Below are 18,955 nucleotides of genomic sequence, written 5' to 3' on the forward strand. Positions count from 1 at the left end.
TGAAATCTACCTCTACCTCACATGTCAAGAAGTTCACTCCCCCTAATTTTCTATCCTTTATTTCATTCTGCTGATGTATGAGTTTGCACAACTGATGTTGTTTTGCACATTACCTGTTGTCTTTCTTTTCTTATACAATTGTATTGTTTTGTGTTGTATTGTATTGTGTTGTTGTATTGTGTTTTTGTACTACTTAACCACCTGAGAGCTAGCTAAATAGCATTTCGTCATACCATATACCTGTGTATGAGTATAATGACAATAAACACGGAACTTGATAAGCGTGATATATATTTTAAAAAGGCGCTTACTGTAGTGTTGACGGATTGGTGACACAGAGGATGAGGGAGACATAACAGGGGTTACAAGATCGTGCCGAGCGAGGGGGAGAGATGCTGAAAGGTGGGGTGGGAGCTGAATTGTCTTCCGTGGTTGCTGGACAGGAAAATGCGGTTTATATCTGAACGCCTATCGGTCGTCGCAGCTCAGCGCGTTGCTGCCACACTGCGCCGGCGCGGTAGGCCGCACTTGCTCAGGTTTTGCATCATCGGGGGGGGGGGGAGGGGGGGTCTCGGGAGCGCCGACGTCAGCGACCGTGAGCCCGCACACGCTTGCGTGCCGCTCTCGTGAGGAGGAAGAGGTGGCGGGCTGTCGCCGAGGAGCGGTTTCCGTTATCCTACCGTCTCCGAGGACAGCGTGGAAATAAGGGAACGCGTGGGTCGCCGGGGAGCGGGAGGGGGGGGAGTGCTAGAGGAAGAGTGAGGCGAGGGAGGGGAGAGAGAGAGAGAGAGAGAGAGAGCGAGCGGTGCGGAGCCTGCCCAGAAAGTGGCTGCGTGGACACATCACCGTGGAAGGTACGCATGTTTCCCCCCCACCCCCACGAAAGCAACGTGTGAGCGGACGCCAGCGAGTCGCACGGCGAATTAGAAACCCCGCTGCCGCGCACAAGCGCCGCTTCTGATTGGCTCAATCGTGCGTGCTCGTTTGCAAATGCATGGCGGCGGGGGCGGGGGCACCGACTGCGGCCCAACTTGCGTACGGCGGGGCGTCATGAATAATTAATAAAGGGGGCGGGGTATCACCATAGGGGGGCCGGGCTGTGTATTTTAAGGCACTTTCTATAGAGAGGAGGAAAATCGTAAACAAAACACTAAAACATGCTCTGAGAAATTGGGGGGGAAAAAAATTGAGTAGTGGCGCTGGCATTTTATATTTTAACGTGGTGCCTCTTAGAAGTTCCGCCTTATCCGTGTCAATTATGTCGGCAAATTCAGCGGTACGGACAGCAGGAGGGATATAACCAGCATTTGATAAACCGGCACTGTTGCTAGTTGCTAGAAGCAGTTCTCAAATTACGGTTTGGTCAGATACAGACGTCTGTACGCGTCGTTTTTTTGTGTCGAAGTTGGAGGGGATGGCTTCGGTACCGGCGGAGCCGAACCTGAGCCCGGGTCCCGGACCGGCGGTGGAGTCACCGGTTCCCGCTTGCATGTTCGCTCCGGTGCCGGGATGTGGAGAGGACGTGGCCCGGGCAGAGAGCCCTGAGGACGGCGAGATCTTCAACGGCGAGGCCGGGGATCACCTAGACTTCACCAGTAAGGTAGGCCTCTGTCTGTTTTTTTTTTTAAATTATTTTTGGAGAGGCAGAGCGACTCGCACAAGGATATAAACGAGAAAAAAGTGAATAGTTCTGTCACCATATGGTGTTTTGTGTTTTCCTTAATTGAAAAATAAGTCACTTTTGGGTCACGTTTTCTGGTTTCCAGGGGGCTCGATAAGGGCAGTGAGTTCGTTGAGTACAGCAGCTGGATCTTGATCAGATGCAGAACGTAACGCATGTCAACACGTGAAATGGATATAATTGTGTGCTTATTTAATACCTTTCGTACCGTATACGTTGACCTGTCAAGATGAGCTGCAGACACACTGACCCCTCCAGGACCAGGACTGGACAGCCCTGCTGCAGACACACTGACCCCTCCAGGACCAGGACTGGACAGCCCTGCTGCAGACACACTGACTGACCCCTCCAGGACCAGGACTGGACAGCCCTGCTGCAGACACACTGACTGACCCCTCCAGGACCAGGACTGGACAGCCCTGCTGCAGACAAGCTGACTGACCCCTCCAGGACCAGGACTGGACAGCCCTGCTGCAGACAAGCTGACTGACCCCTCCAGGACCAAGACTGGACAGCCCTGCTGCAGACACACTGACCCCACTTTGCTGTCCCTATGAAGTTGCTTCAGGCCATGAAGACCAGTGGCTCCCCTGGTTGTGCTGCCCTTGGAAAGGAGATGGCACGTTGTTGAAGAGTGATGAAACTCTGCACTGTAAGAGGCAACCTAACAAAGGCAGCTCCCTCCCGCAGCCTCTGTATTTCCTGCTCTGATGAAACTGCGCTGAAACCAGGGAAGCCGCTGGCCCAGAGTGGTTTTGATTGGTCACAAAGCGTGCTCTGACCAGTCTAGCTCTTGCACAACCGTGTCGCGGTGTCTCTGGGCTGTCGTCATCCTTGTGAAGTCAGGTCTTTTTACACTTAATGCAGCTTGTGGGGGCAGAGCAGTGAGCTCCCGCCTCTCAGGAAAGCTGTGCAGAGTGCTCTCTGGAGTCTGACTGGGGGACAAGGCAGTTTGATTTAGTTGTCATTGCTAGCATCCACAGTAGTGTGTCTGCTGAAGGCAGAGTAAGAAGTTAAGATCAACGACGCTGTTTGTGGAGTTTTGCGTTGTGCACTTATCCACCCGCTGTAAGCAAATGTCGGAAAACCGTCGGCAGACAAAAGCCTGCATAGTCTTAATTCGGCGAGTTTCGTAATGAGATAATTTCATAACTAAACACAGCAAGGTTATTTCCGAACGGTCCAAAACCTTTTAGAAAATAAACATTGAACATGTACAACATAACAATTAAGCTCTTCAAACAAATCGTCTGTTTCTCATGCCTTTCTAATGCTGTAGGTCCTGACGCTGAACTTTAAGTGCCAGACTTTAATATAATGGCAGAGGTCTTTGACAAATACAAAATTGAAACCCAGTGGAGTGAAACATAAGAACTTAAACATAATCGGAGAGAGGAAGGCATTCAACCCGTCTAGCCTGTTGGGTAGTTGGTAGCTAATTAATCCCAGGATCTCATTCAGCTTTTCCTTGAAAGAAGCCAGGGTATCGGTTCCAACAACATGGCTGGGTAGGTTGTCCCCCACTCCAACCACTCTTTGTGTAAAAATCCTATCCCGATTGGAGGATCTCATCCAACTGTGTCCTGAAAGAAGCCGGGATATCGGCTTCAACACCATGCCTGGTCAGTTTGTTCCCCACTCCCACCACCCTTTGTGTAAAAAAAGTTCTTCCTTCTTGTGGTTTTAAAACCACTTCAGAGTTCATTGGGGTTGGCTTTTTTTTTAAAAGCGTTTGAGGATTTTAAATTCTTGAATCGGGTACTCCTCCTGGTTCTTTTTTTCAGGCCCAAGGCTAAGAAAAGTTCTATTTGTGCTATTTTCACAATCCTGGACAGTTTGGTTTTGCTTTTTATCCCCCAGTTTTCCTGGTATAAAAACTGCACAGTACGCACGAGAGGTGCAGATTTAGTCTGAAGCACAGCTGGCCCCTTTAAGAGAAGTCTTAAAGAGAAAGTAAAACTGGTTCCATATGACGATGAAACTAAAGACAACATTGCAGCTCAATGAGTATGTAAGGGGAGTAACATGCATGCATAACACTTCTGATGAAATCAGTAGAAAAAAAAGGCCAGTTCATATGAGTGGTGCAGATTTTTTCTGAAGCACAGTGGGCTCGTTTAAGAGAAGCATTTAAAGAGAAAGTGAAACCGGTTCCAAAGTTAATGATGAAACCGAAGGAAACGGTTTGTCGCGTAGATGGAGCATCGTAACACTTCCTGGGGCTGGTGGTTTCAGGGAAAGTGAGAAAACAAGGTACCATGGCACTTTCATCATGTGAAAGAACAGCCAGGAGAGCTCATTGCAGCCCGGGTCCGAGTCCGAGTCCACAGCATCGTTCCTTGCCACACCGGAGTCCAGCGCGCGCCCCTGCGCAGCGGTCGGGGAGGTGGCTGGGCGTCGTCAGGCGAGCCTCGGCGCTGACCTGGCTTGGCGAATCGATGCGCTCGGATCAGTGATCCTCCCCGTGTCGCCGTGCAGGGGAGCCGCCAGCCGCGTCCTCCTGGGGAAAGGAGGTCGGTGTGCTTGGGTCGTTGCCCGCGAGTGGAATGGATCTCAATGAGCAGTGGACCTGATATCCGAAACGAGACGGTCAGAGCTCCTCTTCCTCTGACCTGGTGGTGGCCGCGGTGTTAATGTGAAGCTGCGGTTTTGTCTGGCCCTGTTGTGCGGATCTGGGGTTTATGGGGTAGGATGGAGCCCCCATGTGGCGGCCCCTGTGAGACCCCATGCCTTGTCATGCTCCCTGCCAAAACCTTTGGCTGGGCAGTGAAGGAGAAAATGAACTTTAGCACAGACCCTCCAGCACGAGAGCTGCTGCCTGCCTTTCTTCAGGCTTGTTGCCCTGCAGGTCGATCCCTTACAGTCCTGGTGTGTGCTTTTAGCCGATTCCCTTTTTTTTTATGAGCTAGTTGGCGTGAAACGAGAACCTTAACCAAATACGGGCCTGTTCGCTGTTTGCCGAATGGTCTCTGCCGGTTAGTAACCAGTCCCCGGGTCTCCTGTGCAGCGCTGTCTGTTCAAGACCGCGCGGTGGTCGGATCTCAAGCAGGTCACCCTGCTGTGTGCGACGGGTGTCTTATCTGCGTTGCTACAGAGGGGCGGCACCCCCAGCGGGTACAGAGTTGTCGCCAAGGTGGACCCAGTTTGTTGGGAAAAGAGCCGACGCATCAAAAGGTGTAGGGGTTGGTGCGGGTTTGTGCTGTGATGTGTCAACGCAGAGGTTCGATCTTAACACCCGACGTGGATCAGACGCAACGTTCAAGAGCTTAGGGGCCTTGTGGTCAGATCCCGTGTTTCGCCTGTCGTGCTGGCGTCCGATCCTCTTGTCGTCTCTGCCGTCTTGCGCGCTGTGGCGTCTAGTCACTCCCTCGTCGCTTATTTGTTTCCCTCTCTGTCTCTCTCTCTCAGCTGGCCCTGGTCAGCCCCAGCGGGGAGCAGTACGACTCTCTCCTCAGGCAGCTCCGGGAAAGGATGGAGGAGGGATGCGGGGAGACCATCTATGTCGTGGGGGTGGGATCCGGTAAGAGAGCCCCATTTCGTTTTTCCTCTACCTCCTGCCACCGCCCCACCCCTCCTCTCACCTGCAGCCACACCTGCGTTCTCTCTCTCTCTCTCTCTCTCTCTCCCTGTTTCACAATTGCTCGCCCGCCTCCCCTCTCTGTTTCGGCAATCGCCTGCTGATGCAGTCTGTCTCTGTCTGTTTTCCTCTTGTGCTCTTCTTCCTCTTCCGCCATCCCCCCCACTCTCCCATTTCCCTCTCCTCTCCCTCTAACCCCTATCCCACTCCTCTCCCTCTCTCCTGCTCCTCCTCCAGACGGCGGGGACTACGGCCTGAGTGAGGCCGACCTGCAGGCCTCGGTGGCCACTGTGCAGTCCCTGTCGGAGCAGCTAGACTCGGACATGATCCTGCTGAGGGAGCGCTGCGAGGCCGGGGGGAAGGTCCGGGACTACCTCATCCGGCGTAGGGTGGGGGAGGCGGACTTCCTGGAGGTCAGGTAGGTCATGTCTACAGCCTGTACCTCTCCTTCTCCCTCCTTCCGTCAGTGCTCGTGTAGTGTTGGGTCCTGCCTGTGGTGACTGGCGCAGCAGCGCTATTGTTATATTTCGGGGTGAGAAAGAATAGTGCTCTCGACTTGGGGATGGTTTTGCCAACAAATGCTACTTGTTAACTCCGCATGCAGATCACGCTGGGACAGTTCTGCAGTGAAATGTCTGCTTCACAACCTGTACTTATTCACACGTGCTTCACATGGCAGTACTCATGACAGTGACTAGTGAGCGGGAAGGGCTGCTACAGTTCGCAACAGCAACGGCTACCCACAGTACTTCCACAAAATTCACAGTTTTGTGCTTAATTCTGAATTTGTCAAATTTTTCTATGCCGTCAGTGAATTTATTTTGTCCCCGAACCCCCTTTAATTGGTGTCTGTGTCCAGCGTCAGCTCTCTGTGCTGCCAGTGTGCATCCAGGGGTGCACAGTGTGTTAATCCCCCGCCCCCCCTCCTCTCCTGCTCTCTCGAAGGGTGGCGGTCGTAGGCAACGTGGACGCCGGCAAGAGCACCCTGCTGGGCGTGCTGACCCACGGCGAGCTGGACAACGGGCGCGGCTTCGCCCGCCAGAAGCTGTTCCGGCACAAGCACGAGATGGAGTCGGGCCGCACCAGCAGCGTGGGCAACGACATCCTGGGCTTCGACCAGTGCGGGCAGGTGGTCAACAAGCCCGACAGCCACGGGGGCAGCCTGGACTGGACCAAGATCTGCGAGAAGTCCTCCAAGGTCATCACCTTCATCGACCTGGCCGGTCACGAGAAGTACCTGAAGACCACAGTGTTCGGCATGACGGGGCACCTGCCCGACTTCTGCATGCTGATGGTGAGAGGAGGAGGGAGAAGGAGAGGAGGAGGGACTGATGGATTTTTTTTCTTAAGTATTGGTGTTGTGCTTTTCATCCTTAGCTTATGAGACCCAGGCTACAAGGTGGTCTGGTGTGTGATGTGGAAGTTTGAGGTTTTTTTTGCAGTTGGTGAAGTGGTTACGCACTTCCACAGTCTCATATATGCCACTTATTTCAATTGATTCAGTCATATAGTTGTTATTGAAAATAAATAAGCAATGTCCTGTCTGTGGCCAAAGACACGTTGGTCACTGAGGACCGAGGCCGGTGCAGTCGCAGTTGCCCGGAGCTCAATTTACCTGTTTCTCCCCACAGGTGGGCAGCAATGCAGGCATCGTGGGCATGACCAAGGAGCACCTGGGGCTGGCCCTGGCCCTCAACGTGCCTGTCTTTGTGGTCGTTACCAAGATCGACATGTGCCCCGCCAACATCTTGCAAGGTGAGGCCCGGCTGCCACCTGGCACGATACCGAAGACGCGTGAGCGGGAGAGAACCTTGGCGTTAGGCTCTTAAAGCCAGAATCTGTGCCCCCCTTTTTCTTAACGAAGTCGAAGTGTTAGCTGGTGGGCGGTTTGCGCTGCCCCAGCGCTGCTGTCAATCTAGGATGGCCTGAAGGACCGCGTGTCCCTTTGTGTCACCCTCAGAGACGCTCAAGTTGCTACAGAGGCTCCTCAAGTCCCCCGGCTGCAGGAAGATACCCGTTCTGGTGCAGAACAAAGATGACGTCATCGTCACGGCCTCCAACTTCAGCTCCGAGAGGTAGGGGCGGGGCGGGGCGGGGGTGGAAGGCCCTGGGGCTTCAGCGTAACCTGCTGCGCGGATTGATTTTTAGGGCTTTGATCCATTTCGGGTTTTAACAGCTGCCGGCTGTCATGTCGTGCGAGATAAAATCGGCCATTGGGTTTTTTCAAAGCTAATGCCAGAGTTGAGAGCGCTGTACGTGGGCGCACAGGTAAGGCAGCCTGAAGCTAAAATCCGACTGAAACGTATGTCTTTTTTTCCTACCTGACTCACTGGTAAAGCGTGCACAGGAGGTCTAAATGTGCTTGCAGAGAGAATCTTGTGTGCACTCCCCTGTAGCAGGAAAGACCAGAGGTCAGTGCAGTCGCTAAGTTCCGGTGGCACAGACTCGCCAGCTGTGAGGTTTTCTAGATAGAGCAACAAATAGGCGCTGCTGGTGAGGAATGGTTGAGACTTGACACAGAAGGAAGGACCGGGGTCCTGTTGATGCACTGACAGGTGACCACGGACACTTCCAGTCCCCAGTGAAAACGAACTCCGACTCGTAAGCATGGAAGAGGCAGGTCTCCTTCCCATCTCCATTCGTTGGCTTTTATAGCAAAGACGCCGCGTCAGGTGGTGGAGCTCTACATTGTGTATGTGTGGGGCAGAGGTCTTTGGCTGGAAGAGCCTGTCCAAGCCTGGGATGAGACTGGCATCATCAAGGCCTTGCTGACTATACCCCTAAATACTGCCATTTGATTTGGGATTCTTGGGACACTCTGTTGCTGGCAAAGGAGGGGACCTGCTACCTTAGCAGGGTTGAAGGTTTGGGGGGGAATGAATTCTCTCCAGGGGAGGTTTTGGGGACAGTGGGGTTTGAGAAAATGGGTTTGCTTTACCTTGAGTCCTTATATTGAGTGCCAGGACAAGAAGCAGATCACAGAGAGACCGGAGAGGAGGATATGATGGGCCAAGGTGGAGAGGGTCTCCTCCTGTCTCTCCGATCTCTGTGGGTTTTGCGCCTGCAGGCAGGGGGACTCTTTGCGCTGAAAGGTGCTGGTTTCTTCAGAAGCAAAGCCAGGCTTTGACTCTCGTCTGTCTGTCTGTCTGTCTGTACGTCTCTCGTCTTGCCCTCTCTGCATGTTGACTCTGCGCGTGCGCCCAGGATGTGCCCGATATTCCAGATCTCCAACGTGACGGGGGAGAACATGGACCTGCTGAAGATGTTCCTGAACCTGCTCTCTTCCCGGACGTCCTACAGCGACGAGGAGCCCGCCGAGTTCCAGATCGATGACACGTACTCTGTGCCTGTGAGTCCAGCCCACACTGCCTGCATTCTGCACGTTACAAACCCCTCACAGTCACATTCCCCTACTGAGCTCCGTCGAACATTCATCAAAACTCAGTGGCCATGTAAAATTACCCGTTAAATCCTGAATATCTTTACTATCTTAAATGGTCTTGTAATGTATGAACTTATGAGTAGTATCTGTAGCAGACTTGGACAGATGTTGAAATTAGTGATCTAGAAACATCAAGCATCATTTATAAAATTGATGCTACTTTTGGCTCAAAGCTCATGTCATGTTTTCCACCTGCATAACATTGCTTTGTTAAGACCTTTTGATATGTCTGTTGCCCAGATATTAATAATCCCATCAGGATTGGTGTAACACCTTTCTTACTGTTTATCATCTAACTGAGGTGTTCAATAAGCTTCAGTGTGTCCAGGCGTCTGTGGACTGCCTGAAACTGCTCTGCTGACTCTCAGTAACAGTCAGAGCTTTAAGCTTCTCCTTCTAACGTGTATAAGCGGTCAGGATAAGAATGAGCAGAACAGGAATAATCCAGATCCAAATCCGAGATTGTCGGACTCCAGCCTCCTCACCCTGTCGCAGACCACAATCGTCGCAACGGGCGAAGGAGCCTTCTCGTGAACAGCACCCCTTTTTTGGTGCTCATTGCACGAATCCCTTCCAGTCTTTGCCATTCTTGGCATTTCCAGACCTTGCGGAAAGAGCTGTCTTTCCACTACATGTGTGGTACCATATAATTGAATTTTACTTTTGGCTTCCTGAAGGCAAACTGCAGGCCTTTTTTTCCCCTTTGCTTTCTTTTTGCCTGGTGTATTCTCCATGGGTGCTATTTGGTAGCGGTTTGCTGTTGTTTGAAAGGGTGCTGGGTGGCACGGTGGTGGTGGTGCAGTGGTCAGCATTGCTGCCGTGCTGCGCTGGGGCCCTGGGTTCAGTACTGGCCCCTGGGGTGCTGTCTGTGTGGAGTCTGTATGTTCTCCCCAGGTTTGTGTGGGTTTCCTCTGGGTGCATGGTCCGGAGACATACTCATACGTTAATTGGCCTTGAGAAAACTGGCCCTGGTGCGTGCGTGCGTGCGTGCGTGCGTGCGTGCGTGCGTGCGCCCGCCCTGTGGTGGACTGGCGTCCCATCCAGGGAGTGTCCTGCCTTGCTCCCGTTGCTTGCTGGGATAGGCTCTGACTTCCCCTGTGACCTAGAATTGGAAGATGTGGTGAGAAAATGTATGGATGAAAAGGTGCCTTTACATAAAACGTTGTTGTTGTTATTACTGTTATTGAAAGGGCACGTTATAAAGTGTAATGGCAGTGCGTTATATGCCTGTGGTATTAGCATGAGAAAGGGAAATGGAGTATAAAGATCCTGTTATCGATGTCCACCCTCGCAGGGCGTGGGGACGGTCGTGTCGGGGACCACTCTGCGCGGGTTGATACGGCTGAACGACATCCTGCTCCTCGGTCCCGACCCCCTGGGCAGCTTCATACCCATCGCCGTCAAGTCCATCCACCGCAAGAGGATGCCCGTGAAGGAGGTGCGGGGAGGGCAGACGGCCTCCTTCGCGCTGAAGAAGGTGAGGGGTCCAACTAGCGGAGCCTGGCAGCAGTGAGGTGGATGGCGGAGCGGCCTTGCGGCACTGAGCACAAAGAGGAGCAGGCACAAACACCTAGAGCAGGCAGTGATTGAGACACTGGCACCCAGACACACTGAAATAGCAGGCAGTCATTGAGACACTGGCACACTCTCTCTCTCCCTCTCAGTATACTGTGGCAGCACCAGACAGACAGCCACCTTCCTGTCGCTACAATACCACATCCTAGCTTTTTAGTGCAATTCCCCACGTTAGTTGTTAGGCATCCTGGTCTTGTCCTCCTGCACGTTGCCGTGTCACTCAGCAATATTTGCAAAAACAATCTGGATTTCGTGGCAGCAAGGCCCCAGGGGAATCTGTGATACTGCAGCGTGACCCGCAGACAGACTGTGGCTTTGAAGGTGTTGGCATTAACCTGCACGTGACTCAAGACAACGCAGTATCTTTTTCTGTTTTCTGTTGGGCTCTCGCTCTTTATGCACCACCTGCAAATGACTTGTTTCTCTGCCCCTCTTAACAAATTAAATAAAAACCCGATCTAGCAATGGGTCCCTAGCACTAGGACTGGGAACTGGTGGTCTGACTCCTGTCTTTTCTTGCTCTCTCTCAGATCAAGCGCTCTTCAATCAGGAAGGGCATGGTGATGGTGTCGCCCCGCCTTAACCCACAAGCCTCCTGGGAATTTGAGGCCGAGATCTTGGTGCTGCATCATCCTACTACCATCAGTCCCCGCTACCAGGCCATGGGTGAGGCACTGGCATTTAGACACTGGAATAGCAGGACCTGGGTGAGACCCTGGCACCCAGGCATGATGAAGAGCAGGCAGTGACTGAGACACTGACAACCTGACACGCTGGCAGAGCAGCCCGTGACTGAGACACTGACAACCTGACACGCTGGCAGAGCAGCCCGTGACTGAGACACTGACACCCTGACACGCTGGCAGAGCAGCCCGTGACTGAGACACTGACAACCTGACACGCTGGCAGAGCAGCCCGTGACTGAGACACTGACACCCTGACACGCTGGCAGAGCAGCCCGTGACTGAGACACTGACACCCTGACACGCTGGCAGAGCAGCCCGTGACTGAGACACTGACAGCCTGACACGCTGAAAGAGCAGGCTGCGATTGAGACACTGACAGACTCTCTCTCTCTCCCCCTCTCAGTACACTGTGGCAGCATCAGACAGACGGCCACCATCCTGTCCATGAACAAAGACTGCCTGAGGACAGGAGACAAGGCCACGGTGCACTTCCGCTTCATCAAGACCCCAGAGTACCTGCACACCGACCAGAGGCTCGTCTTCAGGGAGGGGCGCACAAAAGCCGTGGGCACCATCACCAAGGTCAGGGTTCAGCTGTGGGTGTGGGCGTCGTTGGCCTGTAACGAGTGGGGTGGGGGGGTGGGGCTGGGTCCTGGGAGAGGGTTGAGGGGGGGTCCTGTGTTCGGCTGGGGTGGGGCAGTCAGGGATGATTCAGGTCTGGGGTAGCTTGTTGTAGTAGAGAAAGGACAGGGGAGGTTGGGAGGAAATTAAGAGCAGTTTAAGTTCAGTTTTAAAGAAGCTTAATTTGGGACTAACCAGGTGGAAATTGGTACGCAGTGCGGCTGGGTGTAAATTTAGGGTTCAGGAAAGGGGGAGGGATGGGGTGGGATGGGTAAATGTGCACTTCTGGGGTTGAAGGTGACCTCAAATTGTCTGGAGCCTTTTGTGGATTGCATTGGAGCGCAGCAGAGTAGCTTTGCCAGTGTTTCCCGAGTCCTCTCCAGGGGTCCCACCTCTTCTGAGACTACAAGTCAAACAGGGCCCAGTGTCTTATCTTTTGACGTGTAATTTCTGCTGCTTTGCAGAGGGAGTAAAACACTTGTTTGGTCTGGGACCCGAACGTGGTTGTAAATAGTCTAACGAACGCGATCTGCCAGGCGCAGAAACGGAACCCTTCTGCAGATGTGAACAGGGAAAACCTGAAAAGCCAGGGCTGGTGGCCCGAGAGATCGAAGACTTGTCAGTCTCACTGAAGCGCTTTATTCTCTCCTGCTCATCAGCTGCTGCAGTCCACCAATAACATGCCCTCCAATGCCAAGCCTCCTCAAATCAAGATGCAGTCCACCAAGAAGATGGCCCCGCCCCGGCGGGAGGAGGGGCCAGGGTCTACCAATGAGGAGACGGCTGCCACAGGACGGCCGGCCAGTCCGCATACAGCACTGGTAAGGGGCAGTACCGTCTCTCTGACTGGACACTCCAGTACATGAACACTGCACTGAGAGAGAGGGGTTAATACAGACACACTGACTGGACACTCCAGTACATGAACACTGCACTGAGAGAGAGAGGGGTTCATACAGACACACTGACTGGACACTCCAGTACATTAACACTGCACTCAGAGAGAGAGAGGGGGGTTATTACAGACACACTGACTGATCGGACACTACATTTATGATGGCACATTTCTTTTTGTATTGTGTCCTGGGTCAGTCTGTATCCCTCGTCTATCGAGACCTGCCTGAACTTTGCTACTCTTTGCATTTACACCCAGGACCTGCACTGCACCAAAGCTGCATAATGCAGCCGGAGATAACAATCCAACTACCATAGCAGGCCACCTCCAGCTAATTTTTTTATAGAGCGACAGTTTTTGCACAACTTGTACCCATGAGTTTTGCCATGCAGACTCATGTACTTGTCAGGTGAAGGTACTTCACCTTTACTTGCCAAATGATTTAGTCCAGTTGAGTCATCTACCGAACATCTGCACGCAGGAAGTCAATTTTAAACGATTCTGAAGCGTGACTTCCATTTCGGCACACCATGCTCGCTCTTCCTGAAGGGTCCAAATGCGCTGCAGAGCGTGCCTGTCCATTCAGCGGCTGAGAGGACGTGGGAGAAACGCAGAGCCAGCCCCCCTTTAGTTCCAGTTTCTCTAGAGAGCCGTCCAGACTGGTACCCGGATGGGTGGTTGCTCTTTCCCTTTTCCGAGCAGGGGTTCTTCTCGAAAACGGCAGGCCGATCCAACGGGTCGTGTGCCGCGAGGGTCACAGGATCGTGCGCTGTGTCCCAGTCACCCTCCGGAGAGTAGTGTTTTGGCAAATGCCCAAATTGGCGGATATTTTGAGGATCCAGATAAGCTTTGCTTCTTCAATGTCTTTGTAAGTCCGTATTGCCCGAATCGGCTCGTATCCCAGGGGATTGATGGCTCCCAGTCCGAGCCCTGGCTTTCTTTTCTTGCTGCAGTTTCTCGCTAACCTGTCTCTCCCTGTCTCCACCTCCCCTCTCATATACGCCCCTTTCCACCTCTCCCCCTTCTTCGCTTGCTTTCCCACTGCCTTTTACCCTTTCTATCACTCGTCTCCCCTTGCCATCCCTCCTTCCTGTTCCCTTGTCTTTTTTTTTGCACATTTTCCTTCATTCTGTGCCCCTTTTGGGCTCCTGTACACTTTCTCCTTATGGTTTTATTCCCATCTGCTTTGTTGACCCCTCTCCCGTTCCTTCTGTTCTTTGTCGTCTTCTCCCCCATTTGGGGTCATTTCGGACCCCCCCCATCCCTCCATCTCTCCATCCCTTTCCCGTTTCCTTGCTTTCGGGATCAGACAGTGGGGGAGGAGGACGTGCAGAGCAAAGACATCAACAAGGAGAACAAGGTAATGTGCTGTCAGGAGATCGAGCAGAACCCGATAGGCACAGCCTCAGTCCTGCTGGGAACTTCCCTCCTTCCCTTGAGTGCTCTCAAGGTGTAAACCCAAAGGAAATTAAGTTCCCATTACTTCCTGAGTTTTGATCTCGGATTGGTTCCAGGGCTCGAGAAGGGTCCCTCAAACACCCAGGCTTCACCTTAATTCAGAACAGTACCTAGGTACGAAAACAATACCATTTCTGGTTGATTGATTGAATAACGAGGTTATAGTCATTAGCTGATTTATAAACAACAGGTAGGAAGATAATAGCACTCCTCCTGCTCACTTACGGTACAGTACAGTAGTTACACCGTTACAGTTGTTAGCAAATACATAAGCATTATGTGCTGTCCTGTATTATATGTACTCAACAAATACAAGCATTTATTATAAACTTTTTTATATCTAATAGAGTAAATTCTTCATCTCGGTATTTCGGCCAGAGAGAGTACAGGCGACCTGCTCTCCTGCAGCGCCAGACACAGGGCTCTTTGCCGTTAGAAAGAGCAGCGTGAGGTTCTTGGATCAGTTCGCTGCTAAAAACCAAGCAGGCTGGAGAAGAGACATGGCCTCCCCCCTTTTGCAGACTTGCCTCATTATTTAAACTTGTTTAGATTCTGGCTGATTCGTTTCTGCCCTTATTCTGAAACATGGTAGCTGGGCTCAGCAAAACACCTGATGTAAAACCCAAGAGTTTTCTTCAAGCCGCGTGTTTATCGCTTGTTAATGGTTTCCTTGTGAAGCTGTTGTCTATTTATCTGAAGTCGCGCACATCCTGTCAGAAATGTTAAATACCAAGAGCAGCATTGCCACCTTGTAGCCTGAACTGGCCAGAGCTCCGAAACCAAGCAGATCCAAAACTGGCTGAATGGGGAAAACTCCAGGGATAGCCAGGTTGCTGCTGTAAGTGGTGTGGGTGGACCAGTAGGTGGCGCTCTTTCCTCGAAACAAGAATTTCCAAAACAATGCCCCAAACTGTTCTTTGGATACTTGTCCTGGAATGTAGGGGTAACCCTTAATTCAACTCTGATCTTTCACGATCTGGCTCCTCCCTAAAGTTCCTCCTCAGTTCAGTTGTAGAAGTAATGTCTTACTCCTCCTCGTGATTCGATGTGCAGTGGGGCTGCTGGTGCAGAATGGCTGCCACATGTCACCCAGGAGAATTCAGGAGGGGGGAATCGGGCCTTCTCCTATAAGCGGAGCACTTTCGTATCCTTGCAAAGGGCTGTATGAATGCAACCAGTCTCCTTGCAGCATTTTGTACGCAGCTAACATATAAGCATTGAAAGAGAACCACTTCATGACGATGAGCTTCGACTGACCCATTTGACTTTCAGCTTCCTGTGAGACTGTGCATCGGCGTTTAATGAAACACAGTTTGGCGTTTCTGCTTTCTCTGTAGTCTGGGATCTCCTTCACATTGGTAAGAATGGAAAACGTCTTGGCACTTCATGGCCCTGTTCTGAAGAGCGTGGGAATGGACAGGGAGGCTCGTTGGGGAAAGATGAGAACGCTAGCTCCTTCTCGGGAAGCCAGCCTGTCTGTGCTGTGCTCCGCTCACCAGCTCTCCATTGTGGTTTGTGATTCTTCCAGCCAAAGTCCGGAGGAGGGGGTCGGCGCCGGGGCGGCCAGCGACACAAGGTGAAGTCCCAGAGCTGCGCGGCGGCGACGCCGGCGGGGGGGGGAGGGGCGTGTTAGACCCCGCGCCCGCCGGCCCTGCTTCCCCCGCTCTCCTCTTCGGTCTCCTCCCCCTCTCCTCTTCTGCAAGCGCCGGGCCTGAGCAGGACTAGCTTTCCACCTCCCAGGAGCGAGCTGGCAATGACCTGTGCTGGGCTGCGTCGTGGCCGGGTTCCCGGCGCGGATCCAGCCCGGAGGGCCGCCGCATAAACAGGGTTCCCGGAGCCGATCGGGCCCGGGGCGACGCAGCAGCAGCAACGGGACCCCTGGCGCCAGCTGGGCCCAGAGCGAGGCAGCAGGAGCTGGGTTCCTGGCGCTGATCAGGCCCGGAACGACGCAGCTCCCGGTCAGTTCCCCTATTACAGAACGAGTTTGTCGGTTCACCGATATTAAAAAAGGTTTCTGCGCATTGCCAGCTTATCTTGGGGAGAGTAGCGCAGCAGAGTAATTCCTCCACAGTTAATGTACTGCAACCTCCCACCCCCTCCCCAGCCCCCCAGCATGTCTGTGGCAGAGTTTAATTTTAACCTCTGAGAGGTGTAGAAGGGAGCGCTTTTAACTGTAAGATGGGGCCAGTCCAGTCCTCTGTCCTGGACGTCCCCATAGTGAGGCCCTCAGTCCTGCAGGTTGCAGCCGGGTCTCCATGATAAGACCCTACAGGCAGGACCAGTTCGTCGGTGGGCGTGGTGACTTGGCGTGTGCGGCATGAAGCATATCTATTTCATGCAACGACTTCCTCTAATTAGTATTTATTTTAAGTCAGTGGCTCTCAACCCTGGTCCCGAAGGGCTGCTTTATCTGCTGGGTTTTGTTGGAGCTTGGGCCAGTGCTCGCTGATGTACGCACTCGATCTGCCCTGCTTGGTTTGTTTTTTTTTTGCACTCTGTCCTTGGTTAGAAAAATACACGAGTCCAGCTCGATAGTGGAAAAGAGCTCTGCTGGAACACGACACCGAAGGTGGAGCGTGGGTGTGTGCAGTTTTTTTTTCCACAGCGAGGTGCGAGTATTTTTAACCACCGCTATGGCAGAGAGAGAGAACCAGAGGCTACCTGGAGTGGAGTTGGGAGACCCGGCGGATTGTGGGACAGGGAGGTCTGTACAAGGTGGTGGTTTAGGTTCAGGATCCCTGGAGTCCCCCAGACCCTGGGATGCGAGGACCAGGACTGGGAAGCTCCAGGTTCAAGTGAGAGGCGACTTCCCAGCCCCGATTCCTCCTCCTCTCCACTGAACCGTTGCTCCGGTGAGCGAGGCAGCCGAGGTCCTGGAGCATGTTGGCGAGTGTCTTAATCTTTGAGGAGCGGAATGGAAGGGGATCGTTGTTAATCGCGAACACCCACCAAATTAACAGACCCGATTCTGGTCATAACCTCTCGAACACCTGTTCAGTTTTTTTTTAATTCCTCTCCTTCCAGCCCTCAAATCTTCAGAAGCCCGAGGCTTCTCCACCCTCAGCTGCCGGACTCTGGACCATTGGGGTCATGGGTTCGAATCCCAGGTGAAAGGTTGAGCATGATGCTTAAATTGCTGAAGTAAATGCTTTGCAGTATAAAGCTGGTATCTTGCATTTCTCCGTTTTGGGAATGTCCAGTATGCTCATCTCGTTTAAGTCTGTAAGTCATCTCTCTCTACATATCTTGGGTCACCCAGACCTATCAGATTACAATGAGTTGATCTCCTCTCCAGGTTTATAGGATGCTCTGTGTTGAAGGGCGCAGATGAGACGGTCTCTATCAGGTGTTTTAATTGCTTAGTTAACTTATCCCAAACTGTGAGCAAAAGTCTAATTTGCAGTGGCCTGGGTGGAGAGGTGTTATTAGATGCTCTGTGCTGAGCAGAAAATGTTGAGATTCAGTTAAGTAAAAATCTTTTTTTTTTCTTAGTTTTAAAAAATGCATGTTGAAGGAAAACAAAAATATTTTTTTTTAGCCTTTGTGGACTAGGGATGAGCACCCCTGCTACAGATAGAATCACAGTCTAAGTAACTGCCCTGTGATTGACTATTTAAATGAATGTTAGGTGGTCAAAGCTTAGTGGTAACTGTAGAAACCAATTGCATGTGTTGTGTTGCATCACTGGGCGTAGATGAAGCGTGCCCGTGAAGTGTGTGAATCAGTCACCTGTCCTGCTGCAGACTGGCAGTGTTTGTTCTCTTTACAATGAGCAGAGGGGCCTGACACCTGGGAAACATTGGATCTTTCAACATCGATGAATAAATGAGACTTTAAGAACGCCAACTGACCACTGTCCCAAGTTAAGCTGTCTTGCTACATAGTTCAGAATTGCATTTCAATGGAGAGGGGGGAGGGGGGGGTCACTTTTGAGTTGAAGGTATTTTTTTTGAGTTATTTAAGCATTATGGAAATATTTACATTTTAATGGTGCAGGCTGACAATTATAATCATTAATTGGAACCCCCTGCTCTGTGCAGCAAGAGAAACTGCCCCACCACTGTGGGGATGTGATTGTTTTCAGCAGGTTGCTGACAGTTTAAATTGGGTCACTAATCAAGCTTGTGTTTTTACTTTTACATAGTTTATTAAAATCTAGAATTTTTTTTAAAGCCTAATATTTGTATTTGGTTGAGGAATTTGGTTCCTCTTGGGAAGGGTTCTGAATATAATGATTAAAAAAAACAGATGTAGCCTGAAGATGGAGTGAGATGTTAATGACCAGAGGAAAAAGGAAAAAAAAAAACTACCAGGATTGTGTTTTTTTTTGCAAAGTTTTTAAATTAGTGCATGATTATTTTTGAGAAAAAAAATGTTTCACATTATAAATAATTACCATCAAGGTGAAAGATTGTGGTCTACATCCTTTTATGAAATAAAAGTTTTATCAGATAAAAACAGAGTTGTGGACCCTTGATTCATGTTGTCTTGGGAAATGTGCTGTATCGCTGAAGTAGCCTCATCAGTGCTCAACCTGATCAGTGTTAAATACAAATATTTAATATTCCTTAACTAAGCTTCAGCCCTGTCTGTGACCTTGGAAATAATAAACCTTATACATATATAGCACCTTTCTGGACACTCCACTCAAAGAGCTTTGCAGGTAATGAAGTCCCCCCCTCTCTCACCACCAAATTTAAGTTGTCTTGCTATACATTCACCTGGGTGATGTGATAATACATATTTTTACAGGACAGTGTCCCTGCCACTATACTGAGGCACTAGGACCCATGCAGACCTCAGCATGAGTGCCCCCCAACTGGCCTCACTAACACCCCTTCCAGCAGCAACCTCAGCTTTCCCCAGAGGTCTGCCCTCCAGGTACTGGCCAGGCTCTCACCTGCTGAGCTTCAGTGGGCTGCCAGCTGGGAGTTGCAGTGTGATACAGCCGCTGGAATGAGAAACTTCAGCCTAGTGTTAGAATTTATGACCACAATGGTGGCTGTCGGTGCATGCAGCA

General features: G+C 51.6%; 1 protein-coding gene across 2 annotated transcripts; it reads left to right on the forward strand.

The window, feature by feature from the left end:
- Positions 1 to 607: 607 nt before the first annotated feature.
- On the forward strand, positions 608 to 18,393 carry LOC148821637 (GTP-binding protein 1-like). Of its 2 annotated transcripts, XM_088930670.1 has the most exons (14): positions 608 to 854; positions 1,406 to 1,600; positions 5,090 to 5,201; positions 5,496 to 5,676; positions 6,204 to 6,552; positions 6,890 to 7,013; positions 7,219 to 7,333; positions 8,463 to 8,607; positions 9,995 to 10,177; positions 10,806 to 10,941; positions 11,365 to 11,543; positions 12,242 to 12,403; positions 13,787 to 13,837; positions 15,464 to 18,386. In XM_088930670.1, the coding sequence occupies exons 2-14, from the start codon at positions 1,415 to 1,417 to the stop codon at positions 15,566 to 15,568; spliced, it is 2,028 nt and encodes a 675-aa protein (XP_088786796.1). In that variant the 5' UTR covers positions 608 to 854; positions 1,406 to 1,414; the 3' UTR covers positions 15,569 to 18,386. The 2 variants fall into 2 exon arrangements, with proteins under 2 accessions (XP_088786796.1, XP_088786795.1); XM_088930669.1 differs by lacking the exon at positions 13,787 to 13,837 and having other exon boundaries at positions 612 to 854; positions 15,464 to 18,393.
- Positions 18,394 to 18,955: the final 562 nt, after the last annotated feature.

The sequence above is a fragment of the Atractosteus spatula genome, chromosome 13 (genome assembly GCF_055471065.1).
Source record: "Atractosteus spatula isolate fAtrSpa1 chromosome 13, fAtrSpa1.hap1, whole genome shotgun sequence".
Lineage (NCBI taxonomy): Eukaryota > Metazoa > Chordata > Actinopteri > Semionotiformes > Lepisosteidae > Atractosteus > Atractosteus spatula.

What these genes read in the sequence shown, in the direction of transcription:
- LOC148821637 (XM_088930670.1), top strand. Translation starts at nt 1,415, where the DNA reads ATGGCTTCGGTACCGGCGGAGCCGAACCTGAGCCCGGGTCCCGGACCG. An exon ending in CCGACTTCTGCATGCTGATG is followed by an intron (nt 6,553 to 6,889) that starts GTGAGAGGAGGA and finishes TTCTCCCCACAG; the next exon opens with GTGGGCAGCAATGCAGGCAT. An exon ending in ACATCAACAAGGAGAACAAG is followed by an intron (nt 13,838 to 15,463) that starts GTAATGTGCTGT and finishes TGATTCTTCCAG; the next exon opens with CCAAAGTCCGGAGGAGGGGG.